This window comes from Ceratotherium simum, chromosome 15, assembly GCF_057802395.1.
Source record: "Ceratotherium simum simum isolate JZ-2026a chromosome 15, ASM5780239v1, whole genome shotgun sequence".
Classification (NCBI taxonomy): Eukaryota; Metazoa; Chordata; class Mammalia; order Perissodactyla; family Rhinocerotidae; genus Ceratotherium; species Ceratotherium simum.
Genome location: NC_141914.1, coordinates 14,320,139 through 14,338,768, shown reverse-complemented (window position 1 = coordinate 14,338,768; position 18,630 = coordinate 14,320,139). Strand labels below are relative to the sequence as shown.

The following is an 18,630-nucleotide window of genomic DNA, read 5'->3' as shown; positions in this document are numbered from 1 at the left end:
AATTTACTTGGTTAAAGGATTAATAGCTCATGGAAAGTAAAACAGCGTGCAAACATTCTTACTTGTAGGAGATGCACTGTTGGCTGGAGAAGGTTGGGCGCCAAGGGTAGATTTTGTAAGATGGAGTGGAGGATCTGTCGGAGGGGTCACTGAGCCTGAAAGGGTGAAACAGACATTTATAATAAGCAAAGTATTGTAACAGAAAAATAAAGTATTGTCTTAGTTTCTCCTCCCCGAAAATTTTATTTATTCATCTAATAAATCAATATTGAGGGCCTTTTATGGGCAAGGCAATGGGATATAATGGTAAATGACGAAGACATGGGGCTGTCATTAAGGAGCAAATAGCCTGGAAAACAGACAGGTAGCTAGGCACTGCATTGAAGTGCTGTGATAGTGTAAGTGCAGGGGGCCACGGAAATGCAAAGGAGGGGCACCAACCAACATTGGGAAATCAGGGAGAGCTTCCTGGAGAAAGTGACATTTAATCAAACCTGGTAAAACAAGTATAGTAGCTAACATTTTGTAGTATTTGAAAAGTAACCACACAGTTTACAAATCTGTAAACCCACAAATCTTTTTTTATCTGCAAGAGTAGAAATAATGATACAACTATCCAATCGGATGTAACATCAATGAACCTAAGATTGACGGTATTGTTATTAGTCTAAAATGTCTATTTTTGTCATACATTTATTTGGCTACAACTTTTCTCTGTGTGTGTGGGGGTGAGGGTGGGAATGAAGGAGAGTCTAGAATACATTGTTTTACTTATCATACTATACATTCATGTCAATTCCTTAAAGCCTCCACTATTGTACTGTAAAATAGTCCTATTAGCAGTATAAAACAACTTACAAATTCCAGAAGGACCTATTGACTTGAGGAACATGTGGGTTAAGTATAGTTAAATGATTTTGAGGCTGGAGGATTTTGTGATTTTCTGGATATAATGACATTGGATATAGTGTCACATGTTTGATGAGCTGCGTCAATTATTTGGATATTTAGTTACAAATTTTGCTATTGGTTTTATTCTGTAATTTACTTTAAGAGAAAAGCACATATTATTTAAGTTATGTCACTTGACAGCACATAGCACATTGGAAGGAATTTGTTTTTGTAGTCTAAAGGCATCTATGTTGTAGTCTCATTGGTAGTAGTGTTGTTATTGCTGTTGGCTGTAGGTGGCGCTCACAGCTGGCTCTGACTTATATAAATGGTTCCTTGCTATTAGTGTCTGAGGAGGTGGCAGGTAGTTATACATAAAGTATATGAATAGGTCGGCAGAATGACCATCTTCTTCCCCTCATGCCATCCCAAACAAGTTTGAACTCTTCAGCATGACATACAAATCCAGTCATGATTTGGCCCCCTCTTATACACCCGACTTCATTTCCTGATGCAGCCTGTCATCCTATACATACCTGTCAAATCACACCCTCAGTCCAACAGGGGGTATTTCAACCCAATTTCCCAAACACAATATGCTCTCCATGACTTCTTGGTCTTTGTGCATGCTATTTCCTGACACCTTCCCATCCTAAACCTCCTGGTAGGTATGCACCTCCTCAAACTTGGAGAAGTCTAGGGATCTTTGTGATGTGTTCATAGCCCTCAATGTTTACTCTAGCAAAGGCCTTATTTCTCATTGGGTATGCCTCTCAAGAGGAGTAATTGTTTTGTTCCTCACTGTATATCTGGTTCCTGGCAAATGAAAGTGGATGAATGAATACATACAAATTCATTCTTTACTGTGGAAGACAGAAGACTAACTTTACATATCTGATTGCTGGTGCATCCTAAGCATCATCTTACAAAGTAGTAACCTGAATAAGGTGGAGTGTGGGCCTAGAAAAATAAATACCGCTTAGGTGTTTTTCTCTGTAGATTGATTAGAACAGAAGTTGACAAAGTATGGCCCACGGGTCAAATCCCACCCATTGCCTATGTTTGTAAACGAAATTTTGTTGGAACACAGCCATGCCAGTTTGTTTATATATTGTTTGTGGCTGCTTTTGTAATACAATGGTAAGGCTGAGTAATTGTGATAGAGACCACAAGGTCCACAAACCATAGAATATTTACTATCTGGCAGATAAAAACAGAAAAAGTTTGCCAACTCCTGAAACAGAAAATGTTGATAGGTTATGCTCAATCCTGGATTTCCATAATAGAAGCATTTATTTTTCATTTATTGAATATTTCTATTTTAGGATGTTATTCTGCCATATTTCAATATCAAATAGCTTTGTAAGCTTAGGGGTTCTCGGTACACACAGCTTCACATTGGAAAGTTGTTACTGCAAGATTTGCATTTTGAGATGAACTCTTTGCCCTGTGACGAAAAGGGCGCATAGCTGTCAACATGATACCTGAGGCCACGAAGAGTCCTTCTCGTTTCTGATTGGCCTGTGAATAGAAACTCTGCTTGGTCTAAACAAAACTCAGCGGGTGTAAAAAGGAGTGGTTAAAACTTAACATGGAAAAATTATTTCCCAAAACTCAAGGGCAGAAGTTAGCAGGAACGTGTCAACCAGTTTCAGCCCATTACATTTAGTATAATGCTGTAAGGGGTTGAGCTGCTGGCCTAAAGCAACTTCATCCATTTCTGAGTGTGTTTGCTCTGCAGCAGGCCTGGCAGGTCTCCCAGGAGCCCCCTCCTGGGCAGCAGTGGCCATGTGTCTGTCCCACAAGGGCAGCTGGGTCAATTCTAGGGTTTCCTCAGAGCTTGAATCAACCCTTAGCTGGTCTGCCTAGAAATTAACCAAACCCCAGGGCTTGCTTCTCAGAATGTCGTCCATGGCGTCTCTTAGGGACTTGTTAAAAATGCAGAATCTTGTAACTGTCAACCCTCCAGGACCAGTTCAACTGACCCCATGTCTTATCAACAGACTGATTAAGAATTGCCTTTCAGAAAATCTGCAAACTCACGTAGCCAGGGCATGTGCAAAAGAAGAAATCATGACCTGAAACAATCTTGGAACCAAAGATCCTCCTTCCCACAGAACCCAAGGACCGGGACACGATCGGAACTTGAAAGTTGGAGTCTTATCAGAAGCGAGGGGTCCCTCATTCAGGAAGATCTGGTGTTAAAACTCCGTCCCCACCTCATCAAAAATGTTTAGAACCCCATCATAAATGTTTAGAACCCTGTCATAAATGTTTAAAACCTTACCACAAATGCTTGAAGCCCACCAACCAAAACCTGTCCCACTAGCATTTCTGCATGCCAGCCTGTTCTCCCTAACCTCTTAAATTTCACCCCAAATCCTGATTCGGGGAGACAGATCTGAGGGCACACATACCCTGTCTCCCTGCAAATGGATCTTGCAGAAGAAAAGCTGATTTCTCCCCCAAAGGCTGATACCATAATTAATTGGCTTATTTATGTGCATAGAGCAGAGAACCCCAATTTTGTGCGGTAACAATCTCAGGCCCTGCCCTCCCCATCACAACTTACTGAATCGAATCTGCATTTTAACAAGATCTTTGGGCGATTAGTATGCATGTCAGAGTCCTTTATTGATACTCCCAGGATCCCCAGGATCAGTCATGGGTGTGAAGGAAATCATGAAATAAGAAGTATTTACTGGCATATCCCACCTCAAGATTCAGTGCTTCTCTCATCCCACTATTGGTAAATCCCTTTTTAATCCTGTCTCCATATCCTAAAATACACATGAACACTCACACACACACACACAACTCATCAACCCTTAACTCTTTCTTCCTATCCCAAATGTCTTGATCTCAACAGTTACAGTCGAACATTCATTTAACAAATCTCCATCAAGGCTGCTGGCAGCCAGGATATTACACACCCTAGGGGGGAGTTGTACTCAACTTTTGAATTAAAACAAAACAAAACATCCCCTCCACCTCAAAAACAAACAAACAAACAAAACCCCCCAACGTTTTGAATATGTCCAAAATTTGACTCTGCAGCGCTACAATTTTAGACATTCTGATTAGTTAGGCTAGCAGGGCAGGATATTTTTAGAAAGGGCTTTTAAAAAAATTTACTGTTGAATCACAGGAATCTGCAGGCACTGGGACTCAAATAGCTGCTTGATGGGCCACTGATCACCCCACCCTGATCCCTTCTCCTTTCTGAGTTTTCTAGAATGAGAATTGCTAAGCACTGAAATTCCTGGGAGTCTGGGAGCTGGTGGGAAAGGAGTCAACTCAGAGGGCTGTTACTTGCTGCCTTCCAACATTATTACTCTTCTGTGAGAACAAAACAGAGCAAAAACTCCTCCTCTTTTCTCACTATATCTACTTTCTGCTCTGTAATAGTCTCAGAATTTCTCGACTTTAACACTCAGAGGAGACAGATTTTCTTCTGAATTTTCATCTCAATATCTGTTAACAAGAATAGCTTGATAGGGCAATGACTCTTGTACAAGGCATCAGAATTATACTCCAGAGTTCATAAGGCACCCAGCATTTCTACCACAGGCAGAAAGAATGTTTGGAAGTTAATGTTTAAGAACTTTTAACAAATAGGGAAATATGATACAGTGATGACATTGCTTTACAGAGCCCCCACTGCATCTTCTGAATCATTCACAAAGATATATGTCAGAATGTGATCAGAATGTAAGCTATAACTTTGGGAAACTGAACTCTTCAAGATTAATTACCTTTAATATTTGATAATAAAGGATAAGAACTCATTTGATGATTTATAATTAACCATCCGCTCAGAGTCTAAAGTTATACTAGATCAAGAGCTGTCCAATAAAATTCAAATTATAGTGGGCTTTGGGTATCAGAATCAGTGCTCTTCCTAATTACCCTAAAAATATTCATTATTTTCTGATCTTAAAACCAAGCACAGTTCAAGAGAATGAGAAGACAAGCCACAGACTGGGATGAAAATATTTGCAAAAGAAACTTCTGATAAAGGACTAATATCCAAATAAGACAAGGAACTCTTAAAACTCAACAATAAGAAAACAAACAACTCGATTAAAAACTGGTTGAAAGACTTTAACAGACACCTCACCAAAGAAGATATACAGATGGCAAATAAGCGTATGAAAAGATGCTCCACATCATATGTCATCAGAGAAACACAAATTAAAACAACAATGAGGTACCACTAAACGCTTATGAGAATGGCCAAAATCTAGAGCACTGACAACAGAAAATGCTGGTAAGGATGTGGAGCAACAGGCACTCTCATTCACTGTTGGTGGGAATGCAAAATGGTACAGACACTTTGAAGGCAGTTTGGCGGTTTCTATCAAAAGTAAACATACTCTTACCATATGATCTAGCCCTCACGCTCCTGGATATTTACTTGAAGGAGATGAAAACTCATATCCACACAAAACCTTCACATGGCTGTTTATAGCCACTTTATTCACAATTGTCAAAACTTGGAAGCAACCAAGATATCCTTCAGTAGGTGAATGGATAAATAAACTGTGGTACATCCAGACAATGGAATATTATTCAGTGCTTAAAAGATATGAGCTGTCAAGTCACGAGATGACATAGAAGAACCTGAAATGCATATTACTAAGTGAGAGAAGCCAATTTGAAAAGACTACATACTGTATGATTCCAACTATATGACATTCTGGAAAAAACAAAACTCTAGAGACAGTAAAAAGATCAATGGTTCCCAGAGGTTAAACTGGCAATAAGGGAGGGTGGGCAGAGCATGATGAATAGGAAGACCACAGAGGATTTTTAAGATAGTGAAAATACTTTGTAGGATACTATAATGATGGGTACATGTCATTATGCATTTGTCCAAATCCATAGAATGTACAATACCAAGAGTGAATCCTGAGGTAAACCATGGACTTTGGGTTCATGTGTCAGTGTAGGTTCATCAACGGTAACAAATGCACCTTTCTGGTAAGGATGTTGATGATGGGAGAGGTTATGCATATGTGGGGGCAGGATATGTGGGAAATCTCTGTGCCTTCTTCTTAATTTTGCTGTGAACCTAAAACTGCTCTAAAAAAATGAAGTCATAATAAAAAAAACCAAGCACAATTTTCACATCAGAAAATATTGATTTTTCAAACGTGATTCTGTCTACAATGAAAATAAGATTCTCCCGAGGAATTTGGGGTTGTTCAGTCTTTAGCTTGTGTCTTTAGATTCCGCAAAAGCTACTGGCAAATCTATGTGAGAAGCAGTTACCTTCACAGTGTTCCCAGACGGCAGTCCTCATCATGTGCAGCCTTCTAGGAAGGAGGTGCACTTATTTCTGAGGGAATTAGGCAAAGTTGAGTATGGACGTTTCACTGTAAACCCATGACCCTTTCTGAATGGTTAACTCAAATTTCACAGGACGATGTGTTCCCTCATATAAATGTACACACATGCAGGATTACAGAGATGATGCCACTGTCCCCATATGAGAATGCTACCTGCTTCTGAGTAGTGGGGATGGATTAGCCCTGAGCCATATACCCTTCTCCACCCAAGGCTCCCAGTAACCAAGCACTTGTATTTGTGACATGGCTGAGCAGGACCCGAGATGCAGATTGTGGCCTTGGAACAAAGAGGAACTCTTTCCCTCATACTCTGGTTTTTATGAGTATACTATAGACTACAGCATCTCCGAAAATAAGAAGGTGGTAAAAGATGTTAATGGTCCTGCAGAGTTTAAATAATGACTTGCCAATCTGTTTAAATTTTATAGGTATTACTTTACTGTTACATATGCATATTTGACAGTTGTCATCACAAACTTCTGTTTTTTTAATAGGCAATCTGTTGTCACTGTATGTGTTGAGACATTTGTTCACATCTTTTATGTAGTAAAATCTCCATTATTATTTTTTGTGTGTGTGAGGAAGATTAGCCCTGAGCTAACATCTGTTGCCAATCCTCCTCTTTTTGTTGAGGAAGGTTGGCCCTGGGCTAACACCCATGCCCATCTTCCTCTACTTTATATGGGATCCCGCCACAGCATGGCTTGATAAATGGTGCATTGGTCTGCACCCAGGATCCGAATCTGTGAACCGCAGGCCGCTGAAGCGGTGCGCATGAACTTAACCGCTATGCCACTGGGCCGGTCCTAAAACCTCCGTTATTTGATCTGGTTCAGAGCAGTAAATATTCTGCTTAATCAAATGTTGTAAAAAGTAGAATGATTCTACACATCAATTTTCAAGTCATAAAAGTCATCTATGTGCCAAATACTGTGCTTCAAACTATGGGTACCAAAATCATTAAGATACAGTCCCTATTCTTAATGTATTTATATCTCATACGTGGTTTAACCATTCCTAAGTATTAAAATTATATATGCTATATATAATTGAATGTTTTGGTGACTTGGAAGAATTTTAGGATTTAAAAAAAATCTCTCTTGATCATTAATATATTAGCATTAATTTTCATTATATGGTAGATTAACAAAAATGCTAGTTAATTAAGAGTTATTATTAATGTAATTTGAACCAAAAATTTGCTATATTCACCAGAAATAATTCTTAGAAACAAGAATCAGCTACTTTTCATTTGAAGAAATTCTTTTCAGCACAATCTCATTTGTTAAAAAACGTTTGCTAATTTGAAATTTAATAATTTTGAGTCACGTAGAGAGAGTTTTCTGAGATTAAGATATCATGTAAATAATAAGTATTCTATTTGTTCCAATTAGAAATGTTCTGAATTTAGAGCAGTCTTGGCCCACCACTTGTTTACCTCATTAAATAGACAACTCACCCAAGGAAAAAGGGATCTTTTCAGACGAGATGTTCCACACTTGATTTCCAGGGCCTGGAGACAGAGCCTTACACCAGATGCTCAGGTTGTTCATTTGGGCTGGTTTATCACCATACACCATTGTCAAAACAGACTTCAGTTCCAAAAATCCTCCTTTGCCTTTTATCTCCTCATTAGTGATGTGTATTTCTACGAGACAGATAAGAACAAGGTTAGTCACCAACGTGTTCTGTATGAGCCATCCATTGCTGTCAGGCATGGCTGGAGGCGGTTTGATTTATGGTAATGTGGTGTCTAAAGTGGTCAGACCGCAGCTTCTGTGCAGTGAGGGTTTGTTCCAGCAGGCCTGGAATTAGCCTGAACTGTTCTGCTCAAGCTCGTGCATGGCATTAATCCATGGTCAAGGTATGGAATGTATTGATCAATAGTGTTGCTTTGTCTGTGACTATGGGTCCAAGGGGTTTGGGGCAGGTTGTCCCAGCTCTCCAGCATTGTTCATTGATAATGGTGAGACTGATGATTTGTACCTGGTCTGGGTGAGAACCTGGGAGGGCTCTGCTGTCGAGTCTGGGAACATAGCAGGACTGTGCCCAAGAGACCAGTGAAATATAACACAACCTTGGCCAAGACTCCATTTGGGCTCTCCACTTCTGAGGCGTTCTGTGCCATATCGATGGCTCCCCCTTACACAGGTCCCCCTCACAGAGGGAGGACAAAGGAGCCCATGCCTGACTTTGCAGGACTCCTTCCTCTAAATGCACATGGTGATGCATATCCTCACTTTAATGGTGTTACTATATTGCATCTTGTTCCTGAAATAAGCTGTAGATTTATAACCATTGTCATTTTGGGCCTTGTAAGTCTTCTTTAGAAATAGAATGCTGTTTAACTGCCCCTGTTAGTACAACCTCCAAATAGCATGCATGACAGCAGGAAATTAATGTAAAACCATCTGTCACCATAGGCCAGAACTTGCTGAACTCTCACAGCTTCTTTACAGTAAAGGTTCCAAATGCTAGTTCTGGTGTTATTACTTGCCAAAGTAATAACTAAATGTAGTTGTATGCTGGTAGAACTCAGACCACACTGTCTGGCCTCATGGTTGGGAGGGTAATGGTTACACCAAGTCTCAGGGCTTATTTAACAGGGGAGCCTATCTATAATGACCTTGAACACATATTTTCAGGATTGCATCCAGTCATTATTGTGGGAGAATTCTTTTTAAAGTGAACTAATAACAAAACCAATAATAGTCTCAAAATGAATCAAGTGGATCAATGCAATCATTCATCAACATCAACTTTTAATTTCATCAATTAAAAATAATAGTGCAGCAAGAGCCATGTGACGCAGTTACTGTTAAAAATATATTGAGCTTTGGGGAAAAATGACTCAGGAGAAAAGAGAGGGGCTGTTGTCCCAGGCAGGGGACAACTGGGATTGTTCTGGCAAAGGCTGCCATGTTTACCGCCCATGAAGAATGTGGCTTTGTGCATTCTCACCTGGGCTTGTCTCAGTGTATGTTCTTGCTCCAGGAACTTTTAATCCTCCTGGTGAACAAGTTCCTCGTCATGGAGCCAAGTCCTTTATGTACACTTCCTCTAGTCCCCCCCATCTCCGCCCCACCCGGATCCTTACCAAAAAAAGTAAAAATTATTTGTTTATTGATTTAAAGCAGTGGTGCCAAGTTAACTGAACTCAATGAAATTATTAATAAATGTATGTTGCATTAAACTTTTTTGCCCTCTTATAAGAGATCTGCTTTTACGAACAGTTAAATAAAACACTACTGTTTATACGTGAGTTGACAAAGTCAACTGTATTCCTTACATTCTGAGAAATGTCTCCCCCGCCCATCCCCTTGGAGGAGCCAGATGAGGTGTCAGAAAATGGCATTTGGTAGGCAAGATGATGTTTTTCTTGGAGTGAGAATTGTTCTTAAATGCCAAGATCAGCTTGGGCAATGGCACTTTCTATTGTTCTTTGTTTTTTTTCTTTCTTTGTCAAACCCATTTCCATTGGCTGATTTCCTTACCTTCTCTTTCATCTTGAGGAAAGGTTCCATCTATAAACCATGTGAGATTTGCTGTGGGAAATACATTCCTCAGTGAGCAGGTAAATGTTCTCTGGGGGTAAAGACAGAACACAGAAAGGATTATTTGCAAATTCAGAAGAAGTTGGTGCCTCTCACATCTCCACCAACCCTCACACAAGGCAAATTGGCAGGAAACCATTTTCTCCACTTTTAGCAAGGCAGTGTTTACCTTTAAGAGCTTGTGTGAAAAGGTAAACTATACAGAGGCTATCTCCTATAGAGATGTATAAATTAGTGGCTGCAATCTTAGGTGAACTTAAGAAGAATGTAGGACCATACTAACATTGTGATTCTGCGTTCTGGAAAAGGAAAATCACAACTTCATATAGGCAGAATAAAATAGTACTAAATGGAAACCAAAGGATGGAAGGAAGAAGCTCTAACAGGCAGAGACCAGAGAAGAATGTTCTGTTAGACTAAAAGTTAAAAAAGATCCACACTTTGGTTGTTTCCATTCCCAAAATAACGTAAAGTACTGTCTGCAGCAACAACCACAGAAACCATTTAATATAATTATCTTACTTTTGACGTGCAAAGAGTTTTCCTAATTAATTTTTCATTTTATCATCTTACTAATCCTAAAGGGTAGATAGGATATGCCTTATTATTGCCATTTGACAGACGGGGAAACCAAGACACAGAACCACAAAATGGTTAAAGGGAGTGGAATATAGGCGATGGCATAATTGGGAACGATGTTACCTCAATCCCAGACCAAAATACTTCCTGGCAAAACACACTGTATTGAAATAAGAAAGAAACAGAAGAACAGGTAGCTTACGTAACAAAACAAGAGAGCTCCGAGGTAGGGTTAGTCAGGTTTTACTTCCAACACTGTGTTTGCGCTTTGTGAGACAGTGGTTTCTTCAACAGCCTGGTGAAGATATCCAATAAGACTTATTGGATCCTCATTACTTTATCTGAGACACTGCGAAATTATAATCCCATTTATAGTTACTTGTCTTCTCATCAAGAGATGTGTGTATTTTACATGTGACTTGCCCTAGTTCTTAGTCCTCGAATATTTTCCACAATTAATGATTAGTTAACTAGTAAAGAACAATTAACTGTGTGTAACTCTTGGTGTACCAGTGTCCCCACAGACTAGTTATGCCCAAAGAGTCTGGTCCTGAGCAGGACTGGGAAACCCAACTTAAGGATACTAAGTAACATTTTTCTGGGGAGATCCTACTGAGGTGCAGTTTAACATCCCTCAGTATGTCACTACAAAAACGCCAAGGAAATCACAAGACTTTGCGAGGAGGCTATCTATCGTATCTCAGATTATGGTGGCAAACACTGAAGCTCCCAGTTTTCCCACCTGTTCAGCACTCAACAACTGGGCTGTATGCATGTGACAGGAATGCAGATCCATGCAGTTATGTCACTCTCTGTCCTAGAAAATCAAAAGTAAAACCAGGTCCCCTAAAATATATTCTTATTAAGTAAAGGAAAGAGAATTCAGTTTACTTAATCCAGCAAAATGCCAAAGACGGATGTTTATCTCCAGGTAGTCCATGAAGGGATGTAAGAGCTATAGAAAATAAAATGTTAAAAAAAAGAAAGTTGTGAAGTTTTGCATTAATGTCAATACTTTTAACCACTCTCGTGATTCATTTCCTCCATGCTCAGTTGACCCATCAAGAGATGATGATACAGTAATATCAGGAACAAGTGGGGGTTCCATTACTTTACAAAGGCAACTGGCTCACTGAAGAAATCTCTTGTCAAATTAATAAAAATGTTAAAAAGATTTAACTCTTGTGGATTCTCTGAATTCAGATTTTATGGAATGATTCAGATTTCAAATATTCTATACCAAGACTGTGTTCCAAGATTTTGTTTAGGAATACGGTTCTTGTCCTGAAATTCCTTCCAGTCTTTCTAAAATTGAAAAGCCACAGAATATACTAGTTTAAATTGATGTCAAATATGTTATGAAACATCAAGCATATATGGTTTGCTGAGCAAGCAGAGCTGTCTTCATTTTGGAACTTACAAATGAGTAAGAAAAACATGCTAAATTTGAAAAAGAAATGAAGTAAATATGCACAAGACTGTATGTGCACACACACACATACACGTATTCCTCTGCTGAGAAGTCAAAATCATTTACTCACTCATTGTGTGCCTGTTACATCCACGAGACAAGCCAAATAACTGGTTTCCCCAACATATTATTCTAAGCATACATGGAAAAAGTGAGCAATAATAGCAGAAAGAATTATGTAGTAAGTGCCCAAAAGTATGTGGACAGTTCTGTAGGAGTGCAGAGAAGGGTGAAATCTGGGAATAACTTAGAGAACAGGGTTACATTTTGTGGACAGGGAAGAGAAAGGCCTGGATTCTACAGGTGGTCTGTGGTGGAAAGCAGTGGGGATTCACAGAGATGGACTGATGGGCTTGGTTCATAGGCCTAGGTGTGAGTCGGGGACATTGTCCTGGAAACAGAGAGAAGCCAGTGGACAGCTGGAGCATGATGAGATTGATGATTCATGAAAAATAAATCCAAATCTGGCTGTAAGACTGATCATTTCCGTATTGCCACAGCTGAAATACTGAAATGGTGACCATTTGTAAGTTAGCCCATAGTCAGTTTGCCTAAGTTTGACAGAACCTTTTCCATAAGGCTTTTCATAGAATCATTTTGAAAACTTTTACCTTTTTAGTCTAAAAAGAGAAATCTTAAAAGAAAAATTTCCCTATGTATTTACCAACTCTTCATTTCTATTTGGAGTCTTCTCCCTCCCTTGTGGTTTTTTGTTTTTTTTTTTTTCATTTAAAATGTAACTTTCAGTCTCTATGTGCTTTCTACTCTGCCACTTCTATCTTTTCTCCTGTAACTCAAGGTTTTCTCTTCCATAAACACATTCTTTTTTTTTTTTTTTTTTTGGTGAGGAAGATCAGCCCTGAGCTAACATCCGTTGTCAATCCTCCTCTTTTTGCTGAGGAAGATTGGCCCTGGGCTAACATCCGTTCCCATCTTTCTCCACTTTATATGGGACGCCACCACAGCATGGCTTGACAAGTGGTGCATCGGTGCACGCCCAGGATCTGAACCTACGAACCCTGGGCCGCCTAAGAGAAGCACACACATTTAACCGCTGCGCCACTGGGCTGACCCCCACAGACACCTTCTTTAAAATGTTCCTGTCTCCTCTTGGTAAGTTTTACTTCCTCAATTTCAATACATATATAATAAATTTGTTGTATGTATGTACGTATATATTTTTTGTTTCAGTTATAATTATCCTTTTATTTCACTCCAACTGAGAGTAGAAGCCAATAGCATTTCAACTTTTCCAACTCCATTACATAATATAATAAAAAGCAACCCCAAATCTGTTTCTCAATTTGCCATATGTCTTTGAATTTGTGGGTTTCCTTTCACTTATCTTCTCTTTTCTGCGAATTCTTTGGCTTTCTATTGACTGTATTTACAACATCCAGAGTTTCCAAACCAAAAATCGAGATTCATGGACAAAGTATTTGAAACCACAGATGTCCTTGAGGCGTGTGGTTTCTCTGCCCATATTTCACCCTTTTCCTCTCATAAATCTCTTTGCTGGAAAGGGCAGATGATCTAGTCATCGGGAAACAGAACTAAGACTTGTAGGTGCTTGATTTACTGTTTTACTTGTGGCATTTGCCAGGAACACTTTCTTTAGGTGGTGGTGGTGGTGGGGCGGAGATAAAGTTTGCATTTGTGTCTGTGTTGCAGAAAACCCTACAGGAAGGGACACACCCACTTGGAAAGGAGGCTTCCCTGGACGTGGGAGGAGACAGGAACTGCAGGTGCCCTCCTCCTGGGGGCAGGAGTCGGCTAATAGCTCTCTGAGCTTGCAGGAGCACTCACCCTGCACCAGAGCCATCAGAGACGAGTCCAGAGGCTTCCTACCTGTAAGTACCCACTTGTAGCTGGGGAGGGTTTCCCAACTGTTTGGGGTTGCAAAGCTTGACCAATGAGGCTCTCAGTCACTTAAGAAATGACCCAAGAAAGGAGAGAGAAGTCAGGCTGTTTTAAAAATGTAGTGTAATTTTCCATTGATATATTTATCCTTAAAATGGGGTAAATAAGCCAGACATCTGGAGTAAGCTGCTGTCAGGAAGGTCTTATCAGCTGTTGGCTTTGCAGGGGATGGTGCCAGGGAAGGTGGAGTGTGGTGAGCTGCTTGCCAAGGACGACCAGCCGACACCAAAACTGTGGAGACATGCTCTCCCACTTTCTTCTCCTGCTGAAAGCAGCTAAGCCTGCTGTTTGGATTTCTTAGAATCCCAGCCCCCCAGGGACCTCTCTAGAGACAAACTGACCTCACACCGAGACCCTGGCACGTTTCATAGCTTCTGGACTGCATGTTGCAACAGTTCTTGGGAAGCACGCGTCTCTCCTACATCAGCATCTGTCCGTGCTTACTTCTACCTACACGGAGGAAGACCCGGTGAGGCCCCAGCTCTGGTGGTCCCGAACAGCCTGAACCCTGAGGCTGCTCCTCCTGCCTCCAAACATTTTATAGGTACCCAGGAGCACAGAAACAGTGGAAGCCGCCAGGAGGAGAATCAAGAGAAAACCTAAGATTTTCAATATTCAAAAGCACCCGCGGTGGTGGTTGATGTCGAGAACACTGAGTTCACTGTAGAGCTTTGTAACTGCTGGGCTAATTCTTTTGTCTTTCTGGCTCAGCCAAGGAGGGATCAGTACGTACCTGGGACTGGGAGGGAATGTACACGAGAACCTCCGAGGCCGTTTGGCTTGGCTCTGACTCACCCTGACTCTCCAGTGAAGCAGAAAGGAGAAAACATCACACCACCCAGGTGTGGTCAGACTTTGACCATTATTGTGAATCCCCAAGAGTTACCACGGTCCCTTTCTAAGTCCTCATTTAGCCTTAGTTGTGGTTACACTAAGACTCTCGGCTCAGGGAAGCTGTAGAAGAGGAGACAGGATGAGGCGGGAAGAGGAGGAAGAGGAGGGAACTAGGATGAAGGCAAAAGGGGACTTAGAGATGAAGGAAGAGGAGGACATCAGTGAGACAGGAGAACTGGTCGGCCCTTTTGCAAGTGCGCCACCCACCCCAATACCCCACAACAGGGGGACCCGGTTCTCTGAGGCATGGGAGTATTTCCACCTGGCCCCTGCTCGGGCTGGGCACCACCCCAACCAATACGCCACCTGCCGCCTGTGTGGCAGGCTGGTGAGCCGTGGCCCTGGGGTTAACGTGGGCACCACGGCCCTGTGGAAGCACCTGAAAAGCATGCACAGAGAGGAGCTAGAGAAGAGTGGCCACAGTCAGGCAGGGCCGCGCCAGGACGCAAAGCCCCCAGGGCCTCAGCTCCCCATGGGCATCGAGGGCGACTGGGCCAGGTTCCTGGAGCAGGTGGGGGCCCTGGCTTTATGGGCCAGCCAAAAGGAAAAGGAGGTACTTAGGAGGGAGAGGGCAGTGGAACGGCGGGAGAGGGCCGTGGAAAGGAGAGAGCAAGCCCTGGAGGAGGTGGAAAGGGCCATCCTGGAGATGAAGTGGAAGGTGAGGGCTGAGAAGGAGGCCTGCCAGAGGGAGAAAGACCTGCCTACAGCAGCTCATCCCTTTCATTTTGTTTAACTCGGGCTTGGGGGAATCTTTTCCGAAAACACTGACTTTAGACTCATAGCAAAGAGCTTAAGTATAAAGCAAAGTAGTTTAGCTAGATTTTCTTTTTAGGAGAAAGAGTGCATAGTATGGGTTTATTTCAGCAAGTCTGCATTGACCAAATGCTTATCGACAGGGTTCCCAGAGCTGTGCTGACCCTTGGCCAAAACTTAAAAATGTACTAATTAAAGATAAATGTGTTGTTGCCACCATGGGTCTGTGAATTGTTTTGGAGCAGAATGTACCAGCCTATCAACACTGATGAGTGAAAATAATGGGATTTACGCCTAGCACTTGGTTTTGGTGGAGTTGAAAGTTTTGATGGTTTAGGCTGGTTGGGTAGCTGGAATGTGCCTACGTGACCAGCTCACTCTGAGACCCTGCCATGAGCAGAGGGTAGGTTTCCTGGGACCGTGGCGTTTGCACTTGTTCTGGTGGTGATTCGAGAACTGGATACAAAGCCTGTTCTTTGGGCCCACAGTGGAAGGACAAAGAAGCTTGAGCCTGTGATCTCCGGGCCCCTCCAATGCATATCTTTCTCCTATTGTTACAGTGTTGTATCACCTGCTTATATTAAAGCTGTGTCATCAGTATAACTTGCCTGAATCCTATAAGTCTTTTCAATACTCTAACACTCAATGTAGTTAATGTGTAATCAGAACAGAGAGGCTTAAAGATTTTTCAACTAGCATTAAACATTAAGAATAGAGGATATAAAAATTGATTCATAAATATTTAAAAATATAATCTAATTTCATATTGAGGTTTGTTGAAAGGGAGTTAGGAAGAGATGAAAGAAACCCAGAAAGAAAAAGAAAAAAGTGGAGAGATGGGGTAACTGAGGAGAAATAAAGAACAGAGGCAGAAAAGTGAGAAAGAAAGAAAAAGGGATAGAGAAGAAACAGGAGAAGACAGACAGCTGCTGAGAAACAATTCACCATGGAAAGATAAAAAAGATCATGACTATCCGGGAGCGTGAAGGGCAGACACCATTTTCAGATTCTAACGTCTATTTTAATGAGTCAAATGCTTTTGTTTTGTCCCCATAGACCACTGCTCATTCATCTGAGCTGCAAGTTTTGGATTTTATTCCTGCCTCTGAACTTCTAACTGCATGCCAATCCATTGTCCTCTGATTTTTTTAACCGTTCATCTTCAAATACTCATAGATGCTTTGAAAAAAGGGAGCCTAAGAGTCCATAGGGAGAGAAGAGTTCCGTGGGCTGCTGAGGATGTGCCTAAAACGTTAACTCAGGAATAAAATAAAACCAAAGTGAAAACTATTCTGGCCTTCACGCTGGAGCTGACTTTGGTTTTGGATGATTCCTCTAGAACCTGTTATCTTTTTTTAACTGAATTGGGAGTGGGGAAGGGGCATGGTGAGAGCTGGGGAAGACAAGAGGAGATAGAGACAGTATCTCACCCTCTTGTAGATAGCCTAAGTACTTTATGGGCACTGACTCCGTGAAAGTGGACAAGACCCTGGTGTAATCACGGCATCTTGCCTCGTTTGGTCCTCACCTATGTGGCTCCCTCTTACTGCTTCTTAGACTCGTCAGCAACTCTAGCAGCCAGATCTGTCTTCCCTGGGAGCTGTTTGTGGAACAAACACAAGTCCAAACTCTAAGCTTATGGAAAACCCAGGCTGCACTGCAGTTCTGTGATCCCCTTTATTCTAGAAATCTGCCTGATATTAAAGATTTCACTTCCCATGTGGTTTCCCCACAGGGGTGTGGTGCCCCACTAGGGTCCTCTCCATCCATAAAAGCTCAGGGGGTCACCACCACAAATGATGGTGGCGGCTGGGAGTCACATGGCTGGACATTTGGACTTAGAGCCTTGTTGTGCCACAAAAGACGCTAGGAAAAAAAAAACAGAAAGAAAGACAAGAGGCTGCAATCCTTAATCTTAAACACACACACACACACACACACACACACACACATTTGGAATGGAGCTTGAAAACGTCAAGAAATCCACAAAGATTCAGGCTTGCAAAACTGAAATTAAATAAACAGAAACAACTAAATTCTGCAAACGGCTACTGGAGATATCCTGCTAAACTCTGATGTGTGTTTTTAGATTTTGGTGTCTGTTTTACGTGGTTCTTATTATTTTAGCTTGTCTTCCTTTTCAGTCCTTTTAACCCCAACTGCTTTTGTTTCCTATGTTTCATGTTAGGTGGTTTTCTTTATATTTTTTCCTTAAGTTTTGTCAAACATAATAAAGGTAGAGAGTAACAAGGAACTCATGGAGATGACGGACTTAAAGTGTAAAGCACAGGCATAAAAGAGAGACACTGCTTGTGGAAAGACTGAAATGTTGAGTACACTCTGGAATTTTCATGCATCTCTCTTGTGCCTTCTTTTGCTGCTTCATTAGAGTGGAGTATGGAGGGCAGGGCCTGGAAGCTGAGGGGCTCTTTGGCCCAGCACCTCTTGCTCTACTGCAAAAATCCACTACATGGAGGGCCCTGAGGATTAAGCTAAAGACTCCTTTCCTCTCAGTTGCATGCCATGTTGGAACCCTAACGAAGCTTTGCCCTTAGGAACACACAAAAAGATGACATCCACAGGTGTGGCACTCTCCTTGGACATCCCCGGCATGTCTAAGCCTGAGAGCCGTCATTGTTAGAATAATTTGGGTAATTTTCTATTTTATAGGAAGACTAAATTAACCATAAACTTTATAAATTTAACTAGTAACACTGGAAAACACAACTCACAACTGACCAAATCCCTATTGTTCTAACACCAAGGGCTGCTGGTGTAGTGAATATGTAGCACATAGTAGGCATCCAATACGAGTGTGTTGACTTAGTTAGTTTCTAAGGAATGAAGGGAAGTGGGTAGAAAATTACCATTACCCAACACTTATGGTTGCCAGATGGTAGATACTTTGCACACGTTCTCTCATTGATCCTTATATCACACTTGTGAGTTGGGATCATTGTCCCTGTTCACTGATGAGGAAGCTAAGGAACTGAGGTCCCAGGAGCCAGAGTTCATAAATGATGGAGGAGGATTGAGACCAAGTTCCATCAGATTCCACAATCTATGTTCTGGTTTTTCATCATCCCACACTGGCTCCTAGAATCAATCACAGAGTAGATTTATGAATATACATGCAGAGGAAGAAATGAGTGAAAGAGAGTGGGTGAATGATAAATAGCAGGGAATAAAGAGATATTCCTGAGATATCTGCTACGTG

At 41.4% G+C, this 18,630-nt stretch overlaps 2 protein-coding genes across 3 annotated transcripts in view; one reads left to right on the top strand and one right to left on the bottom strand.

Moving 5' to 3' along the window:
• CD96 (CD96 molecule) overlaps positions 1 to 18,630 on the bottom strand; it is a 91,918-nt gene that overhangs the window by 41,374 nt on the left and 31,914 nt on the right. For both annotated transcript variants that reach the window (XM_087439577.1, XM_087439576.1), the window contains 3 exons: positions 9,737 to 9,827; positions 7,702 to 7,890; positions 63 to 155 (listed from right to left, as the gene is read on the bottom strand). In XM_087439577.1, the coding sequence (XP_087295703.1) occupies positions 63 to 155; positions 7,702 to 7,890; positions 9,737 to 9,827 (373 nt within the window). The remainder of the gene's footprint in view (positions 1 to 62; positions 156 to 7,701; positions 7,891 to 9,736; positions 9,828 to 18,630) is intronic.
• ZBED2 (zinc finger BED-type containing 2) lies at positions 13,642 to 16,124 on the top strand. The gene is made up of 2 exons (XM_014792257.2): positions 13,642 to 13,696; positions 13,932 to 16,124. Exon 2 carries the CDS (start codon positions 14,740 to 14,742, stop codon positions 15,391 to 15,393), a length of 654 nt encoding a protein of 217 aa, XP_014647743.1. The 5' UTR covers positions 13,642 to 13,696; positions 13,932 to 14,739; the 3' UTR covers positions 15,394 to 16,124.